Source organism: Homalodisca vitripennis, chromosome 8 (assembly GCF_021130785.1).
Source record: "Homalodisca vitripennis isolate AUS2020 chromosome 8, UT_GWSS_2.1, whole genome shotgun sequence".
Taxonomy (NCBI): domain Eukaryota; kingdom Metazoa; phylum Arthropoda; class Insecta; order Hemiptera; family Cicadellidae; genus Homalodisca; species Homalodisca vitripennis.
In genome coordinates this window covers 22,753,832-22,776,503 of record NC_060214.1, presented here as the reverse complement: position 1 = coordinate 22,776,503, position 22,672 = coordinate 22,753,832, and the positions used below count along the sequence as shown (strand labels likewise).

Here is a 22,672-nt window from a genome sequence, read left to right as displayed (position 1 = left end):
TATTAGTGGATGTTCTATTTTTTCATCAAAAAGGAAATCTTTATCACATATTATGTTGTTAACTTGAAATTCACTACTAGGGTTATAGTTTGAAGAATAATTCTGATTTAAATATCCGAGGTCGTTATTTTCTAGCGCTTGTAGTTTCGTATTTTATTTCTGGTGCGATGTTTCCTCGGTTCCGTTCTACAGCGCGCATCCGTTTCCCGCCGCTGGAACGTCTTCGCTGCGGTCGTTGCCGGTACTAGAAGGTGGATTTCGAGCATTTTCTCCCTGCCGCACGATAGTGCATACTTGTGCCTGTTCTGTGGTGGGGTAATGTCTATCGTTTCCTGGGTAGTAGTGAGTATTCTGTCGATTTTGGTAGTGGTCTTTGTATGGTTGTGTCTTACTCTTGAATTCATTATCATTACGACTGTTGTATGGGTGGGTAATAGTTTTTGTTATGTTGGTTTCGATCATTATAATGTTGATTTTGTCCGTGATATTGATTCCTTGGCTGATATGCTCTTTGTTCAATGTTATTATGTGGTGTGTGACTGGGGATTGGTGAGGTTTCTGGTGTATTGGCTTTATAACCAGATGAATTGTGATTTTGGGATGAAATTATTTTGTTCCGTTTTGGGCCGTCTCGGATGTCTTCTCGTTGAAGTAATCGTTCGAACTCTTTAATGGTGTTAATGTTTTGAACGCTCCGGCTATCCTGAATAATTTGTTCAAACCGTTCCGATAAAATGGTGACGATTTCTTCTTCGGTTATTGGTGGGGTAATCGATTGTAGTGTGATAACACGCTCGGTGAAGTATTCAGCACGAGTCAATGTTCCATTATTCCTTGTAATGTTCTGATTCTATTTTTGCACGTATGCCGCGTTTGCACATCACGACTCCAATATTTCGTAGTAAATTCTTGTGCAAAATCCTCCCAGTTTTTTAATATCGTGTTTTATTAATTGGAACCATCGTGACGCGTGACCTTCGAGACTACTTTCTAATATGTCAATGAGATGTTCAGTGTTAGATGTGTGTGTGAGTTTGCACACGACCTATATTTTTTTCGTAATACCTTCTAATTTTTTGTAAAAATTCCATTGGACTGGTAGAACGTCCGTTGAATTTTGGCACTTGTCTGTCTACAGAATCTCCTCCGGTACAAATGACTTGCAATGGTTCACATGGTTTCGTCTCAATTTGAGATTTAGATTTTTATATTTTCTAATTCACATTCATATTTATTAATACACTCGGGCTAGATTGTTTATTCTATCATGATTGTTTTGGGATTTGTGGTTGAATTTCATTTATAATGGTTTTGATTTGTATTTTTATTTGTTTCCGCGTTTTCATGTCGTACTTGGTCTATAGCATTTTTTATTTCAAAAGCAATTTTATTTTCTAGAGTTTGATTTTTGTTTTGTACCGATTCTAATATCTTGAACTGTTGGTTATTCATCTGTTGGTTTACAAATGCCTTATGTTCTTCAAAACTATGATTTAATTCTCCTCTAATGCTGTCAGTGGATTCTTTAATTTTCAGGTCTATTTTTTCACGGAATTGATCTTGATTGTCCCTTTATAGCGTTCAATTCATTTCGGAATTCAGTTTGATTATCCCGCAGTTCATTAATTTGTGTCTTGAGTGTCTCCCTACAAGATTTGATTTCATAGCTAAGTTCGATTTTAGTTTTAGAAATACAATCACTTATTTCGTTTATTTTTGCGTTTAGGTTTTCGTTTAACTCAGATTTAGTGTTAATCAAATTTTCATTAAGTTGTTTTAAAACCGTTCATGATAGCATGAAGAGCTGTCGATTGGGATTCGTCAGCGGTTTGTTTATTTGACCTGTCACTGCCAATGGCATCAACTGATTGAGTATAATGAGAATGTTCAACTACAACGTTTAGTGTGGGAGGCGCAGTAGCTCCATCTTCACGTCTCTGCAGGGAATCAGGGGAAATTTGCCGCGTAGGGTGTTGGTAGCACTGTTTTCATTCATCCGTGATTGGTTGTCGACCGCTGTGAGAATGTTGACTTGGTTTAGCGCGAGGAATTGTGGGAGTTTGTTCTGCTTCTTCACTCTGTTCGCTTTCGTCTTCGATACCGGGGATTAATGGCGTCTTTGTTTACGTTTAGCACTTGGTTATTTTCCATATTATCTGTTGGGAATGGGTACCGTTTAGGGTATCTTAAATTAAAATCACGGGACATTAATTGCGATAAAAAGATAGAATAATATTACAGGACTAATGTATTGTTAATTAAATCTTTATATAGTGAGTTATTAAATAACCTATAGCCTATTGACAGACAATATGAATAAATGACAACTAACTACGTACAGTACTTATGTCTAGGCTATTGTTACGATCTAGAAAATTGTCTCAAATCAAAGATTATAAATTTTTCATTAATCCACTACGTTGGACGCCAATTTTGTAATATCCTACTATTACTATTATACACTTTAAATAAATGGTTAAACTTAATTTGTATTCTGATTATAGTTAGAAATAAACAAATAACTCAGTAATGATATAAATGTGAAATTTAATGATGATAAATTAATTGACATACAAGTTTGAAATTTTGAAAACAAGATGGAGGATACAATAATGGTAAATTTTTAAATACAATTCTTAATTTTTTAGGGCAGGGTGGTCGTGCTGGCTTAACGAAATAGAAATATTGGGTATTTTATTTTATAAAAGATATTGTAATTTTGAAAAATAATTGTTAAATTTTAATTATATTAAAATTGAATTATTAGCCAAATCGAATGTTCCTCTGGGTTTTATGTTCTTCCAATGAATCACTAGTAAACTTAAAAGGAATTTTCTCACCCAATGTCTGTCTTCTGCTTCTTTTGTACTTCAGTGATAATAAGAATTTAATAAAGTAACCTTTCAAATACTGCTGAATAAATGTAAACCAGTTTCTTTATAATAATAATCTTGCTTCACTTCTTCCAGATCCCTCTCTCCTCTTCACCTTTCAAATATCTGCTCTCCTCACTCTTCAACAATCATCCCTGCACACTGTATCACTGACTTTAGTTCACTTTATAACTTTTGAGTTTTATATGTAATAAGGTGAATTTTGATTAATTTTGATATATTTAATTGTGTATTTATTATTGTTTGTATTAAAATTTGAGACAATTTATAAATAATTATTCCTTAATTATTATTACTAATAAATTTCTAAATTAAATTTAGGCCTAAGTATTGAAATGGATGTGAGATGGGTGTATGAAATGAGTCATTACACATTGCATGCCAGGATCATAAAAAATATCATTCACTCCGACTAGAAGTGCTCATTTATTTACGTGCAAAGACTAAGATAATAGCCATTACCAACTTTGTTTGACATCTGAAGCTGTTAACCATGAACACTGACATAATACATACCTAACCTACTTATGCTTCTAAAGTACATAGAGCCATATAATTTATTACACCATTTGTTAACGGAAAAGCTAAGGACTTCATCTCTAAGATTCATTCACACTGGCTTATAAAATTTGTCAGCTTGAACAATTCAGTAAAATACGATGGAGTGTTGGAGAGAATTCAAGTTATTTAACAGATAGTTGTAAAATCTTTTTCACTCTTCGACTTCAGGGTTTCAAAAATTGTTTTTAAAATTAAATCTAAACTGGATCAGGATTGGAATATTTTTCAGTGACTATCAAAAAAAATAAGCCCATAGTGTTCCTGTGTTCGCAGTTGCGTGTGAAACCGCGGGTAACTATTAGTTATGTAATAAAACTGAAATAAAACGTTTAAGTTTGTTCCCTGTATAATGTTAAACACTGTTCACCACTGAGAGAAAATTTGTTAGTAGGCGCTTAATTGCATTTCTGATCTCGGCTTTAGCTCTATTCTTAAAAAACGATTGCGGACTGAAAAAAAAACTTTTGCTCTTAGTGATGAAGAGTACTATTCTATAAAAGTACAATTATTTACAGTTAGGAAGAATTTATAGGATTTGTTACTTTGTGACATTTTCAGTTTAGGGCTGTATTGCTTTATTTGATCAATTCAATTCCCCCTCCTCCTTAGTGATGAAGAGTACTACTATTTCTATAAAAGTATAATTATTTACAGTTAGGAAAAATTTATAGGATTTGTTACTTTGTGACATTTTCAGTTTAGGGCTGTATTGCTTTATTTGATCAATTCAATTCCCCCTCCTCCTTAGTGATGAAGAGTACTACTATTCTACAAAAGTATAATTATTTACAGTTAGGAAGAATTTATAGGATTTGTTACTTTGTGACATTTTCAGTTTAGGGCTGTATTGCTTTATTTGATCAATTCAATTCCCCCTCCTCCTTAGTGATGAAGAGTACTACTATTCTATAAAAGTATAATTATTTACAGTTAGGAAAAATTTATAGGATTTGTTACTTTGTGACATTTTCAGTTTAGGGCTGTATTGCTTTATTTGATCAATTCAATTCCCCCTCCTCCTTAGTGATGAAGAGTACTACTATTCTATAAAAGTACAATTATTTACAGTTAGGAAGAATTTATAGGATTTGTTACTTTGTGACATTTTCAGTTTAGGGCTGTATTGCTTTATTTGATCAATTCAATTCCCCCTCCTCCTTAGTGATGAAGAGTACTACTATTCTATAAAAGTACAATTATTTACAGTTAGGAAGAATTTATAGGATTTGTTACTTTGTGACATTTTCAGTTTAGGGCTGTATTGCTTTATTTGATCAATTCAATTCCCCCTCCTCCTTAGTGATGAAGAGTACTACTATTCTATAAAAGTATAATTATTTACAGTTAGGAAGAATTTATAGGATTTGTTACTTTGTGACATTTTCAGTTTAGGGCTGTATTGCTTTATTTGATCAATTCAATTCCCCCTCCTCCTTAGTGATGAAGAGTACTACTATTCTATAAAAGTACAATTATTTACAGTTAGGAAGAATTTATAGGATTTGTTACTTTGTGACATTTTCAGTTTAGGGCTGTATTGCTTTATTTGATCAATTCAATTCCCCCTCCTCTCCTTAGTGATGAAGAGTACTACTATTCTATAAAAGTACAATTATTTACAGTTAGGAAGAATTTATAGGATTTGTTACTTTGTGACATTTTCAGTTTAGGGCTGTATTGCTTTATTTGATCAATTCAATTCCCCCTCCTCCTTAGTGATGAAGAGTACTACTATTCTATAAAAGTACAATTATTTACAGTTAGGAAGAATTTATAGGATTTGTTACTTTGTGACATTTTCAGTTTAGGGCTGTATTGCTTTATTTGATCAATTCAATTCCCCCTCCTCCTTAGTGATGAAGAGTACTACTATTCTATAAAAGTATAATTATTTACAGTTAGGAAAAATTTATAGGATTTGTTACTTTGTGACATTTTCAGTTTAGAGCCGTATTGCTTTATTTGATCAATTCAATTCCTCCTCCTCCTTTTAGCAATAAATTATATAACAGTTCCTTAAATAGGCACTCAGCTACTAAATATACATAAATTAAAACATTTAACACTTTCCAGGAAAAATAAGGATACCAGTTTCTGTAATAAACCAGATTACAGGACTAAATTGATCTGTAAGAAAATAAACTCTGTATACAGCAGTGCAGTACATATTTAACTAAACAGCTGTACATGTTGTAGTTATTTCGCCAACGAGAACCAAATTAATGTAGCTGTTCCACTGTGAGATCTACATCCTGTCCTAGTAATTAGGAATGTCCCTTTCCCATTGTTAAATGTGTACGCAAACACAACCCCCCCCCCCAACCGCTTCTCCACCGCCCACCACAAGATCGCATGTACGCGATTCTAACACGTAAACTGTTCAACTTGTAAACTCTAATTCCCTTTATCAAGTTTATAGTTGAATTTAATATGCTTTCAGATTATCTCTTAAACAGTAAATTATTACTTTCAAATCTCTGAGAGTTAACTTTTAATTCACAATACATTAACTCTTAGTATGCCAATATTAATAACGCTATAGCAGACCCAAGAATATCAAATTTAAAAAAAAAACTCAATCTATATCTAAGAAATTCAAAACTTTAAAATTACAAACATTCGCAAAGTTCTTTAAAAATTTTCAAAATTACACATCATGATTTCATAAAGGAAACAATTTACGTATTTCAAATGCAATATTTCACAATATTTATGAAGTCGCGTCACTCTAATAGAATTGATCACATAGAAGGCGGCAGGTGGTGATCAGAATGGGGCACATCACGCAACTGAAAGGTGTATGTTATAATTATTGTTCCAATCACACCATCTGATTCGACCTTGAGTGCTGATGATACGACCTTTGACACTGGTGATTCAAACTTGGGCTCTGGTGATTCAACCTTGGGTGCTCATGATTCAACCTTGGGCGCTGGTGATTCACCCTTGGGCGCTGGTGATTCGACCTTGGGTGCTCATGATTCAACCTTGGGCGCTGGCGATTCAACCTTGGGTGCTCATGATTCAACCTTGGGCGCTGGTGATTCACCCTTGGGCGCTGGTTATTCGACCTTGGGTGCTCATGATTCAACCTTGGGCGCTGGTAATTCACCCTTGGGCGCTGGTGATTCACCCTTGGGCGCTGGTGATTCGACCTTGGGTTCTCATGATTCAACCTTGGGCGCTGGTGATTCGACCTTGGGTTCTCATGATTCAACCTTGGGCGCTGGTGATTCACCCTGGGGCGCTGGTGATTCACCCTTGGGCTCTAGTGATTCAACCTTGGGCTCTAGTGATTCAACCTTGGGCGCTGGTGATTCAACCTTGGGCGCTGGGGCATTAGCACAGTGCACTAAGCATAAGGTGAAGTAGAGCTAAACTCAACATTCAAAATTGTCAACCCTCCTAAACCGTAGAAAACTACGTTATGTGTAGAAAACACAGTTGCTCCACCATATACTGGGATTGTGCCTAAAACACCGTAGCACACTCTATTATACAAACTGATGAAACCATGAGAACATCTCTTCATCTAGAACACTTAATTTTGTAGTCTAGGTGTCAAGGGTACAGAAAAGATGCAATGAGTTCGTTTTTAGCTTCTTCGTCACCTATTTTTTATCTCTTCAGACGGATGTGGACTCCAGATTGCAAGAGTGGTCTGTGGTACTCTTAGATTTTCCCACGCGCACTTAGTGGAAAGTGGCTGTAATAACCATGGTAAGTTTGTTGCATTCTTATTCATGCCCAAGTTCCACACCTGTTATCTAATACCTTTAAACGAGCACACAGCGTGTAGCTATTGAAAATGACGAGCAACGAGAGCGATGTCTGCAAGATTTGCGGCAGTGTGCGACACATCGTGTGGCTACTGAAAATGACGAGCAACGAGAGCGATGTCTGCAAGATTTGCGGCAGTGTGCGACATATCGTGTGGCTACTGACTGCAAGCGCAGTGTACACATGACTGACGAGCAACGAGAGCGATGTCTGCAAGATTTGCGGCAGTGTGCGACATATCGTGTAGCTACTGAAAATAACGAGCAAGAGCGATGTCTGCAAGATTTGCGGCAGTGTGCGACACATCGTGTAGCTACTGAAAATAACGAGCAACGAGAGCGATGTCTGCAAGATTTGCGGCAGTGTGCGACATATCGTGTAGCTACTGAAAATAACGAGCAACGAGAGCGATGTCTGCAAGATTTGCGGCAGTGTGCGACATATCGTGTGCTACTGAAAATGACGAGCAACGAGAGCGATGTCTGCAAGATTTGCGGCAGTGTGCGACACATCGTGTGGCTACTGAAAATAACGAGCAACGAGAGCGATGTCTGCAAGATTTGCGGCAGTGTGCGACATATCGTGTAGCTACTGAAAATAACGAGCAACGAGAGCGATGTCTGCAAGATTTGCGGCAGTGTGCGACACATCGTGTAGCTACTGAAAATAACGAGCAACGAGAGCGATGTCTGCAAGATTTGCGGCAGTGTGCGACATATCGTGTAGCTACTGAAAATAACGAGCAACGAGAGCGATGTCTGCAAGATTTGCGGCAGTGTGCGACATATCGTGTAGCTACTGAAAATGACGAGCAACGAGAGCGATGTCTGCAAGATTTGCGGCAGTGTGCGACATATCGTGTAGCTACTGAAAATAACGAGCAACGAGAGCGATGTCTGCAAGATGTGCGGCAGTGTACGACATAACGTGTAGCTACTGAAAATGACGAGCAACGAGAGCGATGTCTGCAAGATGTGCGGCAGTGTACGACATAACGTGTAGCTACTGAAAATGACGAGCAACGAGAGCGATGTCTGCAAGATGTGCGGCAGTGTGCGACATATCGTGTAGCTACTGAAAATGACGAGCAACGAGAGCGATGTCTGCAAGATGTGCGGCAGTGTACGACATATCGTGTGGCTACTGAAAATGACGAGCAACGAGAGCGATGTCTGCAAGATTTGCGGCAGTGTGCGACATATCGTGTAGCTACTGAAAATGACGAGCAACGAGAGCGATGTCTGCAAGATGTGCGGCAGTGTACGACATATCGTGTAGCTACTGAAAATGACGAGCAACGAGAGCGATGTCTGCAAGATTTGCGGCAGTGTGTGACATATCGTGTAGCTACTGAAAATAACGAGCAACGAGAGCGATGTCTGCAAGATGTGCGGCAGTGTACGACATATCGTGTGGCTACTGAAAATGACGAGCAACGAGAGCGATGTCTGCAAGATGTGCGGCAGTGTACGACATAACGTGTAGCTACTGAAAATGACGAGCAACGAGAGCGATGTCTGCAAGATGTGCGGCAGTGTGCGACATAACGTGTAGCTACTGAAAATGACGAGCAACGAGAGCGATGTCTGCAAGATGTGCGGCAGTGTACGACATAACGTGTTGCTACTGAAAATGACGAGCAACGAGAGCGATGTCTGCAAGATGTGCGGCAGTGTGCGACATAACGTGTAGCTACTGAAAATGACGAGCAACGAGAGCGATGTCTGCAAGATGTGAGGCAGTGTACGACATATCGTGTAGCTACTGAAAATGACGAGCAACGAGAGCGATGTCTGCAAGATGTGCGGCAGTGTGCGACATAACGTGTAGCTACTGAAAATGACGAGCAACGAGAGCGATGTCTGCAAGATGTGCGGCAGTGTACGACATATCGTGTAGCTACTGAAAATGACGAGCAACGAGAGCGATGTCTGCAAGATTTGCGGCAGTGTGCGACATAACGTGTAGCTACTGAAAATGACGAGCAACGAGAGCGATGTCTGCAAGATTTGCGGCAGTGTGCGACATAACGTGTAGCTACTGAAAATGACGAGCAACGAGAGCGATGTCTGCAAGATTTGCGGCAGTAATTACCAACATATAAATGTCCCGTTACTGCAGCTGTGCAATATCACGCCTTAGGACCATTTGAAATTTTGTGTATTCATTGCGGTGCATTGCATTTCCTGAGGAACGGGGAAATGCTAATCGCATAGATAAAAATTCTTTTGGTGACTGTTGTTTGCATGGACAAATTTTTCTTAGAGCAACCAAAATGTTCAAATGAATTAGTACGTCTCTTTTTAACCATCACCCATATTCGGAAGTTTCATAAAAAAAATAAGAAACAAACTTTTCTTGCTCTATCATCCTTTAATGCAGAACAACAAATAGCCATGGCAATTACAGTTTTATCGTTTGCGGACAAGTATATCATAAAATGAATCCCAAAACACGATTTACCACAAAAAATACCAAGCAAATCTCGGTTCCTTGATATTTATGTTACTATTTCAATTCAAAAATATTTATTCAAAGCCTACCTGAATGTGAAAGATTGATATTAAAAAGTTGGATAATTTAAGCTTGTTGCTCCTAATGTCTTCATCACTGAATGCAAAGCATCAGATAACAAGGGAAATTAAAAATAATCTATCGAGTTAGTCTTTACACACAAAAGAACTGATACTAAATATACCTACATACAAAGATAGTAAAAAAGGGATATTTTGCGAAAAGATTCCAAAACTCCATAAATAGATCAAATTGCCTACCACACAAGTTAGTATTAAACGGCTCATATAGTAAACATTTTACTAAAAAGTATTAACGTCAGCTGAAGACTTGTTAATGGTACAATGATAATATACAGGCTCCTTCAATTTTACTTTTGTAGCAGGAGTAATAAAACTTTGGAAATGGTTCAATACAAAAAAGTGACACCTTTTGATAACCTGCTGTATTTAATACTTGTACCCAAGAGATGGCAGATTTTATATCAAATTCACATTTCAGTAGTCTCCAGCCTTTTGTAACCTTAATTTCCTGTCACCAGGCCACAGCTTAGAATGTTAAAACAAGCTGATCATAGAGACATACATCTACTGTAATACAAGTCTTGGCTTTAATCCCCAAAACAATTAAGCAATTATCAGATATCTCACTTCAGAACATTGGCATATATAAAAGATTATTTTGGAGGGAGGTGACACACTGGGGGTTTAGGAGATACTAAATACCCCCCAATAACAGTAGCTTGGGAATCTTCTCCAAGGAAATCATTAACCTTTAAGACATCATAAATGTGTTCTGGAACTGTATTTGGACGTTCTTATGTTTGCTAAGGAGTTGCACCGTGATATGCACCAATCTTGCACATTACAATGATATGTAATAAATTTATTACATAGTTATCAATATTAGGGAAAAAGCTTTTCAAAAACCTCCATGAAAATCTGCCATGACTAAGGTATTCACCAGAGACCGCATTTATGAAATTGCATTTGCTCCAATAGAACTTATCACATAGGCAGGTGATAATCAGAATGGGGCAAATCACACAACTGGAAAATGGTTGTTCCAATTGTTTCCAATTGTACCAACTGATTCGACCTTGGGAATGGTGATTTGACCTTGGGCACAAGTGATTTGACCTTGGGCACTGGTGATTCGACCTTGGGCGCTGGCATTAGCACAGTGCAAATGAGCATTTTCAAGAAGCTAAACAACTCCATGACAAACACGTTTTTCACTACTGTTTGACTTTATTGAATTGCCACAAATTTCAGATTGTCAATGAATGTCAGCTAATTCCTAACTTTTTTGCTCAGAAATCTAGTGGCTAATCTGATCCCACAGTCAGCGGGAGAGTCAATGGACATTTTTAATTATACAAACAAATAAATGCAATACCTGGTCATGTAAACGCATCTGTGCAGAGTCAAGGGTATAGTTCGCAAGGGAGTGACACACTACCATGGCAGCAGAGTGAAACACTGTTTACTTCACAAACAAACCATATCCGGAAAAATCCTGTTTCCTTCACACCATGCAGCTCTTGGAATTAACAAGAAGAGAAGTACTAAACTGCAGAGACTTTTAATATTACAAAGGTTAAATCAGCCTTAACTCCAAAGTACTAATTTTATTAGTTTGATCGTAACAGGAGCATTAGGCTCCTTTTTTGAGATAGGGACATCAGAAGGTGACTTAGTTTTGTTTATATAATCTAAGTTTCCTGTTATTGAAACTAGTTAAATGTTATGCATCCAGGCAGTCAGTGGTGTGATTCGCATAAGCATTTATCAAAGATCAAAGGCTTACACTTTCTATGTAGTTTCTCTTGTCTAACTTTCAACAATAGATCTTTCCTCTTGAACTTCGATCCTCCAAAAAGTTACCTAACCCCTCATCTCCCTTCCTTTCTTTAACATTTTTTTCATAGGATTTGAGCAATTGCTACATGTTAGTTGCTCTTCGAGGATCCTATAATCTACCTTTTAAAGAATGGAAATCCAATGGATGCCAAAGATCATAAGTTCGGCCTCTGAACGTCACCCCATATTCATGCCATATTCAAAAAAGATTTCTTTATTCATAAACATTATTATCTGTTAAAAATGGTGATTGATAAAGTTTTATACATTATTCCTTATTCTATAACTGGTTTTTATTTTAACCTTCAATCATTATCTTCCAGATTCTGAGGGATGTTTATTCTACAAAAAATTAAGTACATTTTAATTGCCAAAATAAAAAAAATTTGGCCAAGATTTTAAAATTAAAAGTCTATGAGCACAAATGGACAGTTCACTTGTTACAAAGTTAAGAAAGGTAAAAATAACTAGTTTAGTTTATTTTTATATCATTTCAAAGAACTTATATTTTATTTCAAAGTTTTAGAAGGTAGAACCTGTTGGTTGAAGAGAATAGTAGTTGTGCAAAAGTGATACTACATGAATCAATAAATAACATTTATAAAAACTTATACTTTTAGCAAAAACGATAATGAAAATTAAATTAACTGTTATAAATATACTTTTTTATTACTCATTTTGAAGTCAGATTGATAAGTGTAGGCAGAATAGTACTTGATAGATTATAATTACTCTAACCATGATAGCAGAAATTAAAGTAACAAGTACAGTTTATAGAAAAAGTAGAGTTACTAGGAACACGTGGACTAGTAGATCTACTATAATCCAATCACTACTGTCAAATACTCAACTTGCCCACTTTCTATATATGTAAACACACTTTTTGTGCAGATTTTTAAATTTTATAAAGTTTCCACAACTTACCTTGTATGTGCATTTGAGAATTAGCTACACATTTCCCAGGTAATTTCCTCTTTTTTTAAAAAATAGGAACACACGTAAAATTATACTGTGCAATTCTACTACCAGTACTTTCCCATTTTGTAAATTCTTCCATGCTCATGATTTTTTTTATGTGTATTGTACCAGATAAAATTAGAATACATTTTTTTGCAAACTTTCTCTTCTAAACCTATTTTGCTTGAATCTTCAATTTCTTTTACCCTAATAGTACACTTTTATGAATCAAAGAAGCACTATAAGGCACTATATTCTCTCATGACCACATCAATATTTCAAAAATTAATGGAAATACTAATTGTGTCTGAATAAGTTGGAGAAACCTGACTCTGTGATTGTGTACCCCCAACACTGCTGTAACCTAAAAAGAATCTGACCTTCTCTCACTAAGTAGATCGGTGCCTTCTCGGGTTATGGGTCTGATTATGGTCACCTGAGGAAGCATCTTCACAGAGTTGGTATCCTTCGGGAGGGTCCGCTCTGTAGAATGTGTGACGAGCAGGAGGAAACTGCTGAACACCTGCTCTTTGACAGCCCTGCAATAGCAAGGGAGCGGTACGCCATCTTTAGTAGTTTGGACAAGGGTGGTGAATTTCTCCAGGAGGACCTGATCAGTTGTTTACAGTGGTTTGTACAACTGCTGAAAACGTAGACGGGTCGGCTTCATGGTGTGCTTCCAGAGTACGGAAAAGGCCTTTGAGGTTTAAGTGCATGGCAATAGGCCGCCCCATAAAAGAAGAACCTAAAAAGCATTATCTACCATCCAGTGCTCTATAGAATAACAACACACAAACAGGATATTAAATAAAAGTCCACTGATAGTCTTGCTTTTATTGACTTTGAATCAAATGCTAAGAACCTATACTTGATATAAAATTGTATGACTAAATATAACAAATTCATGAATTAAAAACAAAACACTTGAGTGTTTAGAATGTTTAGTTCAGAGAACTAGAAACTTAGGTGTGAAATCATTACTGAATTGGCGTGAATGAATTCTCAACAACTATTGTATGCTCTATCGAGAATAAATTACTATGCAATGAATTAATTACGTAAATATTCAAGCTCTAACAGTTCCAATCAGAATACAAAATAAAATAAAATAGCATTTAAATTAAGGAAACAAATTACCTTATTCCCAAACAATACCGTATTTAACAGTGAATATTGTCTGGCCAAATTATTAAGTCGATAATTGAAAGTTGGACAAGAGTTCAGACAGAGATACAAAACCTTCCCCTCACTATATACTGTAAATCTATTAAAGCATTAGATTGGGCTAGTATGGCGTGAACTTAACACCTAAAAAGTGTGAATAGACAATCAGAACAAATAAGATAAGAAGCTAAGAGCAATTTGCATTGTATAAGTCACAAACTAGTTGTCCGCAAAATCAACAGGAATTTCTCTTACAAAAGAAATTAGTCATAAACCACAACAAGTTTAGATGGGAGGGCCGAAATGGGAAAGAAGATGGATAAGGTTCAAAAATATCAAACGATAATTTATCTCAATCATATTTATTTTAGCTTGACACACTTTCAACTAATCATTAAACAGTACAGTGTGTCGACAAAGCCATGTTACACTTTTAATTGTTTATAAGTACTTTATTATTGATTACTTGTACGTGAAACAGATGTGAATTAAGACACCAGTTTATAAAGTTTTGTTTTTATTGATTTAGTTGTCATCTCGAAATGTCTGGTTAACGTCTTTTGTAACATCATCGTGATTCGCCTAAAATAAACGTTCGGTGTGCTCTTTCCCGAGACTGTTTATTGGTCCATTTTTCTTTGCTAAAAACACTAGTAACAGATTAATTTATTTTGATATGTTAGAACATTATGCTCATCAAATGGAAATTTGATTTTTTTAATATGATGGAGATTTTCCCACTATTACAGAATTGTTCGTGATTTTTTGAACGAGAAGTTGCCTGGAAGTTGGATTGGTCGAGTTGAGTGGAAGACTTGTCCATCACATTCACTTGACTTCAATAATTTATGGGGCTTTGTTAAAGTGAATAGTGAACAAATTCAAAATATTGATGCTGAAAGCAACGATTCCGAGCTGCGATTGAATCAGTTACCCAGAAATTCTGATCTGATCAAGGCATGGGAGGAGATCAAAGTTCGCTTGGACTTCTTCAGGTCTATTCATGGCTAAGTTAAAATGACTTAAACCATTTAAAGTACTCTTTGATCAAATGTTCATCTTATTCTTTTACTGTTACTTCTGTAAATAAAGTGTGACATGACTTTGTAGACAAACTGTACTATAAAAGTTAAACCAGCTTCAGCTAACCATATAAGGACCAATTGTTTGGCTGAAAATTAGGGCTTTCAGCCTATTCATAACATTGGCTGATAGTGACATAAACATTATTTACGTGTCAGATCACTGGTTATAAACATGAACAGCTAAAAACACAATGTGTGAAAATATTTATTACTTAGTCTTTTTAATCTTATTTAAACGAACCCATTTCGACCCCATCAAAAATTGTGCACCTGATGATAAATTTCTTTCTTAGAAGAATCCTCATATTGTGTGAAAAAACCTAAAATTGGACTGGAAATACCTTAGCATAATTCCTATATTTATTTATATCACTAATTTTGCATAGTAAGTTATAACTTAATGCGTAGTTTAAAACCTGAAATCTTGTTAATACTAAGAGAGTAATATTTTTTGGCAGTTTTTGTTTACACTTAAATTATGACTAATTACTTAAAACGAAACAAAATTAAACACTACAACTTAGTATAATATGCTTCCACAAATCACAAACTTCATAATAACCCTCGTGTACGTTAAAGTAATTTATGATGTAGTATTTGTCTCAGGTTATAAAATTGTAAAGATAAACTCATAAATTTTACAGTAATCGGGAACTAAAATATTTTTAACTTACATAAAAACGTACGCTTACAGAAAAATGTAATTTCAATCACACCCAAACAATCATTGAACCTGTCTATCCTACACTTTGTGGAAAGAGGATAATCATAATCTAGGTACACTTTAAACTCAGCCAATTCACTCCATGTCTTCTTATCTCTAATATATACACAGATGTCCATCACACGTGAGGTTGCGGGACTCACAGTCCGTACAGTTTCAGTGTCCGGTCCATGCTGGAGGAGGCGATGTACTGGGCGTTCCGGCCGAACCTCACTCCGGTCGCCATGGCCGTGTGATCGTTGAACACCTTCAGTTCCTGCCACTGTTTGCAGAGGTACACCCTGGAACATCGTTATTATATGTCACCTGTGTAACGGACCAGTAATATCACAAAATAATACTTGTAAGTAAGTATTGGCTGGGAATATCAGCAATCGGAAATCACAACCGCATCATCCAATCTGAATAAATTTAAAAAAATTAAAATAAACAAATTAATTAAAAAAACTGATATAAACTAAATCTGCATCTATAATAATGTAAATTAGGTCTTCATCAGAATGACAGGAAGTAGCGAGGGGTATGTAAGTCATGTAAGTAGGCCAAGAAGGCAAGTTAAGAACAAAATCACGAGGATAAAAGATAAATATACTCAGCTTGGTTTAGAATTGTGTGCTTTCAAAATGAAACGTTAACAAATCAAATTGGGATGAGAGTTTAAATTTGTATTTGATCATAACATGTCTGAGTTGTATTTTAAGTTGCGTTTATATTTTAATTGCAATAACATGTTGAAATCTTAGGAACATAAAGAATTTTTAATCAAAATTTAATAAGTGAATCAGTTATTTCTCTTCAAAGTAAATTAAAGTAAAATTTAAAGTGTTATTTCAAAAAATTCACATTGAAGAAAAGAGTTAAATCATTGAACTTAAAAAATTACTATAAGTATAATTTTATCTTGCTACATTATTATACACTATACGAGTATATGACGCACAGGTGAGCAAATATTAATAATTTTATCACACAATGATGCATCCACAGCAACTACTTGAAGACATTTTGATTACAAGATGTATTATATATATAAAAATAAAATTTGAACATTTAAAATTAATTGAACTTTAATTTGGAACTGCAACATCAACACTAATATTAAAACTTCAAGACATTGATGCATACAACAAGGGGCTTCCACATCCAGAACAACAACAAATTCGTCTATAAAAACTAATCTACATCACCTGAACATTTAGTTACCGAATAAAAAACTGTTGATATCAGATAAAAGTTGGTTTTCACATGATGTAGCACATGAAACCATATCGTGTGGATGTACAACTTCAATAGAGGTAATGTTAATAAAGATATAGTGTAATGACCTTGAGATTTACCCCATAAGAACAATGGCCTTTCGTGGGCTTTGATTTTTTTTGTTTTTTTTAGAGGAGAGACCGATCCCCTTTTAAGCCTTATTCTGTTCCTCCCTCATGGACTACTGGCCTGTGCGAGGATCTTATCAAACAGAATAAGGGGGAGAGTCGATACAGTACAAGGTTAATTGTACTGATAAAAAGTGCAACGATCACAGACAGGATTTGAACACACGCTAGCTCTAACTCAGACCCAAAGTCCAATGACTTAGAGCTCCCATGGGCACTCCCTAATTAATTAATTATCCCTCATTTTAAAGCTATAAATATATACATCCAAACACTTTTTCCTTTTTCTAGTAAACTGTATATTTTTTTTTATTTAAACAATAAAAATTTAAAAAGTTAGACTTTATAAAATTTAAAAATATATACGGCAAGGGTAAATTTTAGCAAACCCCTTTGCATAGGAATATTGAATTTGCTTTAGATATTATTGAATGATGTATTTAATATTAACCTTTTGAAGATTAAATACTGTTAAATACTGAATCTTTCCTACTTTGACTGTCAATAAATCTTTATCCATCTTTTTCATAGTCTAATCCCAATCAATTATGAGACAAATTCAATCTTGAATAACTTCCTTAATATTCTATAAAGTTTCAGCTATAAATGGCACATGCTTTTTGCAGTTTCTGAGTAAATTTTGAAATGCCAAGTTATTTACCGTCTTTACATAAAACCTTTTTTCACAGGTTTTGTTTATCTATATTTACCATCCATGCTGGACTATTGGTCAAGTTATAAACAATCTTGGCCCCTATGTAACTTTATGAGTATTCAATAACATTTAGAATTGAGGTCCTTTAAAAGTAATCAGAGACAAACTATTTTTAAATGTTAGTAGTTTAACATAGTGACAACTCCCATACTAAATCATCACTACAATCTTTGCCATGGTTGTTTGTTAAAACCTACGTTAGACCCCTCCACCAGTGTGGCCAGTTATTTAGCCACTGTATGGTTTGGCCTCCAGGGTGCGAGTCACACAGTCCAGTTGACTAATGAGCCTCCACTGAAGGGTCATTCATTACAAATTTAGCTTGGTTACACGCGTGATTTAGTGTGGAAACAGCGCATGAATTGAATAATAACCACTGTGTTTCAAAATACAAGTAACGACGAACATTTTCCCTTCATTCCCTCACTTAAGTTTTCATAAGTTTTGGAAGGGAAAATTGTAATCGTGCAATAATAATGCAATTACACGTCATGATAAATATCTGCACATAATTATAAGATATAAAAACTCTTTTTATTTTACTATTGGTGGTTCTGCAACACCTCACAACACATTGCATGATGTTTAGGTGGAAATCTTAAATAAAAACAAAATCAAGTTTTATATAAAAAATGAGATGAATACAGTGATGCAAAAAAATAAAATTTGGACAACCACAAAAAAGTTGTGGTTATTTACCATTTTTACAATAATCAATAAGCCACTTCATTTTATACATGTGTGTTTTATTCAAAAATTGACTCATAAATTAATTCAGAATCAGCAGGGCTTAAAAATCGTGGCTTAAAAAAACTTTATATGACGACCTTTTTTTTAAAAATGACCTTTTTAATCCTAAAGCATCCACTTTCCCTATTTAACGTAATCACATTGTATACTACTGTCAAGACTATGGGGGGTTTCTGAGACTGAACTTGCAAATGAAACTCGTGAGTAAAGAATTTTTGCGCAAGCAAGAGCTCGCTTTCATGTTTGTTTTCATGTTTATCTACAATCAATTCCATTGATTTTCTGACCATCACCAGGTCAGGTCGTCAGTTGACTTAAAATTATGTTAATCACTTTTATATGCAGGCAACTTATACAAAAACTGTGCCTCTATGCTGACAACCTGTTTGTTACTTTTTATTTTTAGTCATGACACGACTATTCATGTTTGTGTTCACCGGAAAACCTAGATGGTAGTCGGTAGAGTAACATGTTTTACTGAATTTATAAATATATGAAGTTCATTATTAACAAGCAAAATCAAAATATAACAATTTCAACACACTTATCACAATGTGCTGTCAAAACACATAGCCTTAGCTCTTGAGCACTGAAGCAATATTATATTTTGATATGTATTGTGGCCACATTAATTTTTTTTTTAATTTTGACAGTAGCCACCAGCTTTTTGATGTGGCAACCACATGCTACTCTGTAACTGGCTATTACTCAAGACTCCTGAGGTTGCACTTGATAGTCTTTATAAACACAAGGCTATACACGTAATTTAAATGTTTGTGGATTAATATTCCTATATAACCAATCACATGTATTTGGTTTGATCCATTATTCTGTATGGCTCTATCTTATAGCATAATAACTTGAAGACTGAATGTTTACCTACTTTTGCGGTAAGTACTTTGCAGTAATTTTCAACAAGTTTTGTTTTCATTTGCTCACACCACAAATCATTTACTAAATATTTCAAGGAAAAAGTATACTCCTACAAAACGTCAAAATGAAATTTACAAATTTACTACTGAATTCTGCTGGCAATCAAAACAATTACGGTGAATAGTTTCTAAATGTTGTAGATGTCCACTACATGTTTCTGAACTATTGTTCAATCCTAAGGTGGTTATTCGTTATTTTCTTTTTTAATTTTTGAACTTTGACAAACGCATGTGGAGCACTTATAACTTTTTAACCACTTGAGGAAGGAACGGTAGTTCCAAAACATGGAATTGTTTGAGAAGGAAGTTAGTACCATATTTTAGTTAATTACAAAGTTTCAGGGCAATAGACTATGAATTTGGAATTCTGGTGAACCATTACTAACTCCTAGCATAATCTATTGACTACTGCTACTCGCCTGACCAGCTCTTAGTTTATAAAACCATACTCACATACATTGGAAATACTCCAACCAAAAAAAAAGGTATCTAGACACATTCCAACCAAAACCACCATTACCTAGCGCTTAAAAATGGCTACCAAGACGTTCATTCACTTCCTTTGTAAATACATTCTTGAAGCTCTTTTCTTACTGGAAATTATATATTAATTTAAACAAACTCTCCAATAATATAAAGTTTTTATTTTTGTGAGGCCTTTCGTACTCAATGAGAACATCTTCGGACTCACACAACTGAATATAAGTAATAATAACAATAGTAACATAAACAATTTTGTACTAATTAAAAACATATGTCATTAAAAATACAAAGAGATAATATTCTATGACAGCACAGCATATATAAAAATAAAGTTGATATTTAGTTAAATCAAATAAAGTAACGGTGAATTTTGAAAAGGCCCAGGTTCGTTGTTTATAGAATATTATCTCTTTGTATTTTTAATGACATATGATTTTAATTAGTACAAAATTGTTTATGTTACTATTGTTATTATTACTTTTATTCAGTTGTGTGAGTCCGAAGTTGTTCTCATTGAGTACGAAAGGCCTCACAAAAATAAAAACTTTATATTATTGGAGAGTTTGTTTAAATTAATTCCTATGTAAAGTTTTCGAGAATGACTCAATGTATTTGTAAAGCGTTTGGTTTGATCCTAAACTTTTGAAAACTGTATATCTTAAGCCGACTGAAGTAAGTTACACACCATTTTTAATCGAACGAACAAATGAGTATAATAATAGTAGAGTTTGGTCTCCCACACTGGCTGGGTTGGTACTCAATGAAGTGCGAAGTGGACAATCTTCAACTGAGTACGTTGTAACACAGTGACAGCTGAAATTTGCTGTCTATCTGTGTCTGAAGAGATGAACAATGCCAAAAACCACCTCACTAGGCAGAAGGCACAGGGGTGCACCTGGCTTACTTGGGAAACTAAGTTTGAGCAAACAAGTAGGTACTCCGCCTAGTAAAGCTGATTTCAACACTTTGTGTACTTTCGCATTGTCTTCGAGTACCATCCAAGCCGGAGTGGAGTAGGAGACTAAACTCTACTACTAAAACCATCCTGGCTAAGACGATATGATAGGCTACAACTAGACATCTCTTCATAAGTATAAGCTGGAACTAACACACCAATCCAAGTGCTAAAATTAACCATTTTAGAATAGCAAGAATTTTATTGCTTTTTAACCTGTTGACGAGTGCAGCAAAACATACCCAAATGAGGGAGCACGGCATTTTCCGTTGCAGACTAATGACTGTCAGTTCGTTCTCACTGACTTACGACGTCTAGTGGAGATTTTTGGAACTTTTCAGTTGTTCCTAATAGTGTCGCTGTATTGTGTTGCTAGTCCTGTATCGTGGTGGCACCTGGTGATCTTTTAAAACTATTTTACAAAGGCGGGACACAAGACCCGCTACGTCTCCAAGGTCGCAATTTTTTAAAGCCACTCCCCCAGAATGACACAAAGAAGTGTAAACTACTCAGGCAGTGCTATGTGTGCAAACACACACCACTCGAACTGGACAAAGAAGAAAAGAAACCAGCTATGAATGTTCAACATGTGAGGTCGCCCTTTGTATATATCCTTGTTTTGAGCAGCATCACACACTAGCAAAGTTTTAAAACGAGATTATTGCTTTTAACAATCTACAATGTATTTTTATATACATTTAAACTATAATAAACAAGTTTATTTATTAACATTTAAAAGTTTTTTTTATTTTACTCCTTAAAAGTCTGTCACTGGTCAATGAGGCACTCAGTATGGACCGCCATAGCGGCACGGCAAATGCCGTGCGCACTCGTCAACAGGTTAACCCATTAGCCACTTAATATTCTTATACCTAACCTCCTTGTACAAATCCATTAAAAATATCCAAAAATTGCAAAAGTTTAGCAAAACTCTCACAAAAATTAATATTTTTGCTATTTGGTTGACTGAGCTATTAAAACAGGTTAGCTAATTAAACAGTTATAATATACTGTAATTTATAAGCATCTGAAGTATATAAATTCTTTTCATTTATAGAATCATTTTTAAAAATTTGAATGTTTTGTACATATTGCAAGCAATTTTCTTAGTACAAACACAGTTATAATCTATTATATTTGGTGATTTTGTGTAATTTTATAGGAAATTTAATTTTTTACGGTGAAAATTTTTATTTCATTTCTTTATCTTTATTTTTTAATTTTTGTAAAATGCAACATGGTTTTCTTAAACAAATCCTAGCAAACAGTGCAAGGTCATAGTATTATATCTTGATTCTCATTGTTTTTCTGGGGTTAATACATATTTATATGTATAGTACATGTTCTTTTGTTTAATTTTAATACGTAAACTTTATTATTTGAGCCCATCGTAATGTTTGAACAAATAACGTTTTAATAACGTGTATCGCCATCACAGTACCTTCTCGTGATCAGTGTTTTGGTACCGTGTCAGCTGTCACGAGATGGTATCGTGATAAGTGGTTAATGGGTTAAGTTTTAACCAAATTTATTTTTACCATAACTGTGTGATATGTTCTTACTACCCAACATGGCTGCTTAATGATTAGAGGAACTCCGGACAACAGACAAGAACTCACCTGATATCTGTGCCAGCCACGGCCAGGTAGGTTCCGCTCTGGTCGAAACACAAGTCCTTGATTTCATAACCGTCGTCCAGCTGCAGCGTCTTGAAGTTCTTGAGCTTTCGCAAGTCCCACAGTTTGACACAGGAGTCGTCCGCAGCCGTAGCGAGATAGTAACCGTTCTCAGAGAATGAGATCGCTGTTATGGGACCAGAATGACCTGAAAGTTCAAATGTCAATAAGTAAAGCACGAGATATTTTTTTCATATAAACTTAATTGACACAAGAAAATACTATTTATTATTAT

The 22,672-nt window shown here is 35.2% G+C and overlaps 2 protein-coding genes across 2 annotated transcripts in view; one reads left to right on the top strand and one right to left on the bottom strand.

Moving 5' to 3' along the window:
- The first annotated feature begins 7,645 nt into the window (after positions 1–7,645).
- LOC124368056 (trichohyalin-like) lies at positions 7,646–8,713 on the top strand. Its single transcript, XM_046825329.1, has 2 exons — positions 7,646–8,150; positions 8,238–8,713. Exons 1-2 carry the CDS (start codon positions 7,646–7,648, stop codon positions 8,711–8,713), a joined length of 981 nt encoding a protein of 326 aa, XP_046681285.1.
- Positions 8,714–13,387: 4,674 nt separating this feature from the next.
- The window catches only part of LOC124368055 (pre-mRNA-processing factor 19), a 21,230-nt gene continuing 11,945 nt past the window's right edge, over positions 13,388–22,672 (bottom strand). Inside the window, 2 exon segments of the mRNA XM_046825328.1 lie at positions 13,388–15,822; positions 22,381–22,585. Of these exon segments, the coding sequence (XP_046681284.1) occupies positions 15,681–15,822; positions 22,381–22,585 (347 nt within the window). The 3' untranslated portion in view covers positions 13,388–15,680.

Excerpts from the sequence above, each read along its gene's own strand:
- LOC124368056 (XM_046825329.1), top strand. The coding sequence starts at position 7,646 with ATGTCTGCAAGATTTGCGGCAGTGTGCGACATATCGTGTGCTACTGAA. Across the intron at positions 8,151-8,237 it reads TCTGCAAGATGTGCGGCAGT|CTACTGAAAATGACGAGCAA; the intron begins GTACGACATAAC and ends CATAACGTGTAG.